This window comes from Cupressus sempervirens, chromosome 3 (assembly GCF_028749045.1).
Source record: "Cupressus sempervirens isolate cs-2001-9-10 chromosome 3, ASM2874904v1, whole genome shotgun sequence".
Taxonomy (NCBI): Eukaryota; Viridiplantae; Streptophyta; class Pinopsida; order Cupressales; family Cupressaceae; genus Cupressus; species Cupressus sempervirens.
Window position 1 is genome coordinate 39,057,521 of NC_143120.1, and position 2,801 is coordinate 39,060,321.

Genomic DNA, 2,801 nt, shown 5'->3' on the forward strand with positions numbered 1-2,801 from the left:
CTCTACATATGTCAGTTTTGGGTTCTAGCAAAACCCAAATAAGCTAAATAATCTAAGCTGGGATTTTGGCAAACCGAATTAAACTATGATTCCTAGTCAAACCCAATTTAAATCTTTGTTTTTTCTTCTCCGTCTGGTTTTGAATATGGCTCCTCTTCTCTTAGGTATCATTGAGTATATGTTTTTTCTAAATCCTCTTTTACTTCTCTGTCAATTTTATTGCGGTTTCTTTTTTGTAACGGCAAATAAGTTGCTTCTCCTTTGCATTTCATGAAATTATGAGTGATACAAAGCCATTTTATTTTTTAAAATTAAGAGTGATTCAAAGGGATTCTAATGCAAAAATTTGAATGTGGTGAAATGTGAAATAGGACGCGCGCGCACGCCTTAGCTTAGAGCCATCTCCCTGTTCTCCTTACTAGCTTCTATTCCAGCTCTTCTTTGTGTTTCATTCTCTCAGCATCTTAACAGTTCGCCAAACAAGTAGAATATAAATCATCTTGATTGACTATTAGGGGATTCGGTTGCATGACAGTATAACTGTAGTCTGTGAAAATTTTGTGCACAAAATTTTTTGCTTTTGCATGTTTGTAAATGTGGCAAAAATTGAAAGCCCAAATTGACACTTGGACTATCTCATAATATGCCTCAATTAAACATGGTCACCACAAGATGTGCAAAAACTAATTTCTTAAAAAGATTTAAAAAACAATAGAAAGAATGCAATTGACTAGTGCAAAGCCACTCCAAACTTCTGTTGGGCTCTCCCTTGCATGTAATAAAAAGCTTACTGAGCGCTAGACATCTCTTGCTTCAGTAGAAAAGGGATAAGAAACTGAAAAACACACCTATTATTTTACCTTTGGATATGATTACATTAGAGCCTTGATTCATATGTAATCATAAAGCCGATCTTCAATTGTAAGGTAGAGTGTTTGGAATCACATTTTCTCTACAATTTGATCTTATTGGTTTTGAAACTTGAAAAACTTGATTGGCAAGCCAAAAATGAAGCAAATTAAAATGGCAATCTCTATCATAACAAATCCAACACTACTTAAGTGATGTTGATACTAACCAAAATACTCCTCCACCACAAAAGGTTGTACATCAGCTGTAGAGAAAAACATCGACACATATTCAAGTAAGACATATTAAAAAATGGCATATGGCATGATGTATCATTCAATGCATAGCATGCATGTTGTGTATAGAATACAGTTTTGGAAAGCATGCTAGCAGTAGGGAACAATAGTCATTAATAATTTATTGAAGAATTTTATATTAAAGTTCCATCAACAAGGGTTTTCGTAAAAAGCTAATTACTTAGTTTTATAAATGATAAATTTAATTTATTTTTTCTTATTGTAATTTAACAAATGATTGATAAGGAATTAAAAATGTTCTAAAATTAAGATTATATAAGAAATAATAATCTTAGCAAAACTATTATGCTAATAAAATCAATTGTACGTACATTATCTAGATTAATTTAATTTAGCAGCACCATAATATTAAACTTTTCAACTTTTTAGTATTATTCATTTATCTTTTTATTATAATATTTATAATTTATTTTTTTTACATAATTTTACAATATTTTTATTCCAACAAAACTATGCATTAGGCAGGAACTATGATGCTTTGAGTCTTTTGTTTTTTATAACAACAATTAATTTTTTTGTGTTGAAGTATTTGTCCTTTTGTGTTTAATATAAAACTCATATATAACAAATATTTATGATTAGTAATAATTATTTGGTTCATTTAAGTTGCATATATGTTACATTTTATATAGTTATACAATATTCTATTAACAACAAATTAGAAATTTTTAGATTAAGCTTTGGTAGAACACATTTAACTAGGAACTCTATTTGAAGGAGTTGTATGATGAATCAAACCTTCAAACCTTTTGTTGTAGGTAGTTCTTATCCATTTTACATTTAAAAAAAACCCGAAAGTCTTGCAATATCCCATGCAAGCTACACGTCGACTTAGGACTAGTCGTCCCCCTCCCCTAGCATAATCCTTGAGATCAATTTATTTTAAACAAGGTGTTGGAGAGTTAATCTTTTAGGGTTTGCAGTAGTTAAAAGGCTAGGGTTTGGTCTAGCTGGAAGGTTATAGAGTTTTTCGAGCCAGAGAGGCGGAATAGTGAGAGAGAGGCGGAAGAGCGAAAATGCCGTCCCACAAGACTTTCATAATCAAGAAGAAGTTGGCCAAGAAGATGAGGCAAAACAGGCCCATACCTCATTGGATTAGGATGAGGACTGATAACACCATCAGGTACAATGCAAAGCGCAGGCATTGGCGCAGGACAAAGCTTGGTCTGTGATACATGTGCCATTATAGGGTCAAAGTAGTCGTTCTGGTGATTCTTGTATCTTGGCTATGTCGTGTTCAGGTCATTGTTTAAGAACGAAATGATTTATGATAGATTTTATCTTGAGCTTATTGTAAAGCTTAAAGTGAGAATTTGGTTTTATGTTGGACCTTTATGTGTTTTTTAATCTAATTATCTTCTGTAACTGTACTGTTTAGCTTATATTTGTTTCAGACAGTCAATTAGTTACACCTGTATTACTTTTTCCTTCGGAAAAAATATTATCTTTGGGTTATAGGGATCTCTCTCTTCAGCCATAATCTACTTGGGGGTAAATTAAACGTATTCCCCTTTCTTCATGTGTTTGGCATGAGATTTTTAATGTTTTCTGATTAGTGAAGATAATCCTTTCACGCAATGGTAATACTTGAATGGAGTGGCAGCGGTCAGGCAACAGTAGGGCAGGATCCAGAGA

The 2,801-nt window shown here is 32.5% G+C and overlaps 1 protein-coding gene across 1 annotated transcript; it reads left to right on the top strand.

Annotated features, from left to right (window-relative positions):
* The first annotated feature begins 2,023 nt into the window (after positions 1 to 2,023).
* Positions 2,024 to 2,531, top strand: LOC149564676 (large ribosomal subunit protein eL39). The gene has a single exon (XM_089818226.1). The coding sequence runs from the start codon at positions 2,183 to 2,185 to the stop codon at positions 2,336 to 2,338; it is 156 nt and encodes a 51-aa protein (XP_089674352.1). The 5' UTR covers positions 2,024 to 2,182; the 3' UTR covers positions 2,339 to 2,531.
* Positions 2,532 to 2,801: the final 270 nt, after the last annotated feature.